This window comes from Emys orbicularis, chromosome 1, assembly GCF_028017835.1.
Source record: "Emys orbicularis isolate rEmyOrb1 chromosome 1, rEmyOrb1.hap1, whole genome shotgun sequence".
NCBI lineage: Eukaryota > Metazoa > Chordata > Testudines > Emydidae > Emys > Emys orbicularis.
The window spans coordinates 371,338,458-371,340,053 of NC_088683.1; the positions used below are offsets into that span (position 1 = coordinate 371,338,458).

At 49.6% G+C, this 1,596-nt stretch overlaps 1 protein-coding gene across 1 annotated transcript; it reads right to left on the reverse strand.

Annotated features, from left to right (window-relative positions):
* Positions 1 to 360: 360 nt before the first annotated feature.
* On the reverse strand, positions 361 to 1,308 carry LOC135873040 (olfactory receptor 52M1-like). Its single transcript, XM_065397508.1, has one exon. The coding sequence runs from the start codon at positions 1,306 to 1,308 to the stop codon at positions 361 to 363; it is 948 nt and encodes a 315-aa protein (XP_065253580.1).
* Between the last annotated feature and the right edge of the window lie 288 nt (positions 1,309 to 1,596).

Genomic DNA, 1,596 nt, shown 5'->3' on the forward strand with positions numbered 1-1,596 from the left:
GGGGGAGGGACATGGAGATGATCCAGCAAGTGACAAGGGGAGGGGAAGAGAGGAGAGGATCGAGTGACAGGGAGGTCCTGCGGGGAAGAGGCAGGGCAGGGATGGGGCCTTCTTGGAAGGAGTGGCAAAGGGTGGGGCCTTGGTGGTCCAGTTACAAGCAATAAGAAAGGTGGCAAATCAATGGGTTGTACATAGAACGATTCCCCAGTTTGTCACACTGACACTGCACAGTAAGTTCAGTAAAGTGTTTAATGTCCTTTGACAGCCCAGTCAGTGATTCAGGGAAGAGGGCCCAGAACTATGTCACCAACCAGCTCTTCCCGGAGCTTGGTCTGAAAATCTGAGCACCAGGAGGAAACTTTAGGTCCTTTTATGAGTAACTAGCCATAGCAACCTGTCCCGGATCTGTTTGGTCCTCACCCCATAGATGATGGGGTGTAGCATGGGGGGCACCAGAAGGTACACGTTGGCAATGAGAATGAGGAAATACAGGGGCATAGTGTTACCAATCCGGTGCATGAGGGAGGAGAAGAGATCCGGTATATAAAAGACAAAGATGGCACAGAGGTGGGAGCCACAGGTCCCAAATGTCTTGAGCCGGGCGTCCTTTGTGGGCAGGCTGAAGATGGCCCTGAGGATCTGGATATAGGACAGAGCAATAAAAAACACATCCATACTGGGCACAAAGAATGTCACAGAGAGGCTGTAGTAACTACTGGCACGGAAGTCGGCGCAGGCCAGATTCACCACAGAGATGTGCTTGCAGTACGTGTGGGGGATGATGTTGGTCTTGCAATATGGCCACCGACTCGCCAACAAAGGATATGGCAGTACGAGTAAGCAGCCACGCAGAACCACGGCCAGGCCAATCTTTGTCACCATGCGGTTTGTCAGGATGGTGGAATGTCTCAGGGGATCACAGATGGCCACATAGCGATCAAAAGCCATGGCCACAAAGATCCCTGATTCCATTGCTGCAAAGCAGTTAATGAAGTACAGTTGGGTGAGACAGGCACTGAAATTGATCTCCCTGGAATTGAACCAGAAGATGCTCAGCATTTTGGGCAGGATGGACGTGGACAGGACCAGGTCAGTGACAGCCAGCATGCAGAGGAAATAGTGCATGGGCTCATGGAGGCTCGTCTCCCTCTTCACAATGAACAGGATGGTAAAGTTCCCCAAGATGGCTATGATGTACATGGTGCAGAAGGGGATGGAGATCCAGATGTGGGCTGCCTCCAGGCCAGGAATGCCCAGCAGGATGAAGGTAGAGGGGTTTGTGAAGTCAGTTGTGTTGAAATCTGACATGGAGTAGGGAAGAAAGCATCCAACTCTGAGGCAGAACGGTGTTTCCTATACGTACCGTATGTTTTCTTGACTTACTGTATGTGCCCAGGCTCTAGGGTTATAGTCACAGTACAAAGGCCTGGATGGAAAGACAATGTTAATATGAGACACTACATGAACTACTGAACGCTGTTGTCATGGTTGAAGCAGATTGGTGGCTCTTCACACACTGAAAAATGACATTTTTGTTATTCAGATAAATGAATTATGAACAACTGACCCTACTAATGCCAATTCCATATATGATAG

Excerpts from the sequence above, each read along its gene's own strand:
- LOC135873040 (XM_065397508.1), bottom strand. The coding sequence starts at position 1,308 with ATGTCAGATTTCAACACAACTGACTTCACAAACCCCTCTACCTTCATC.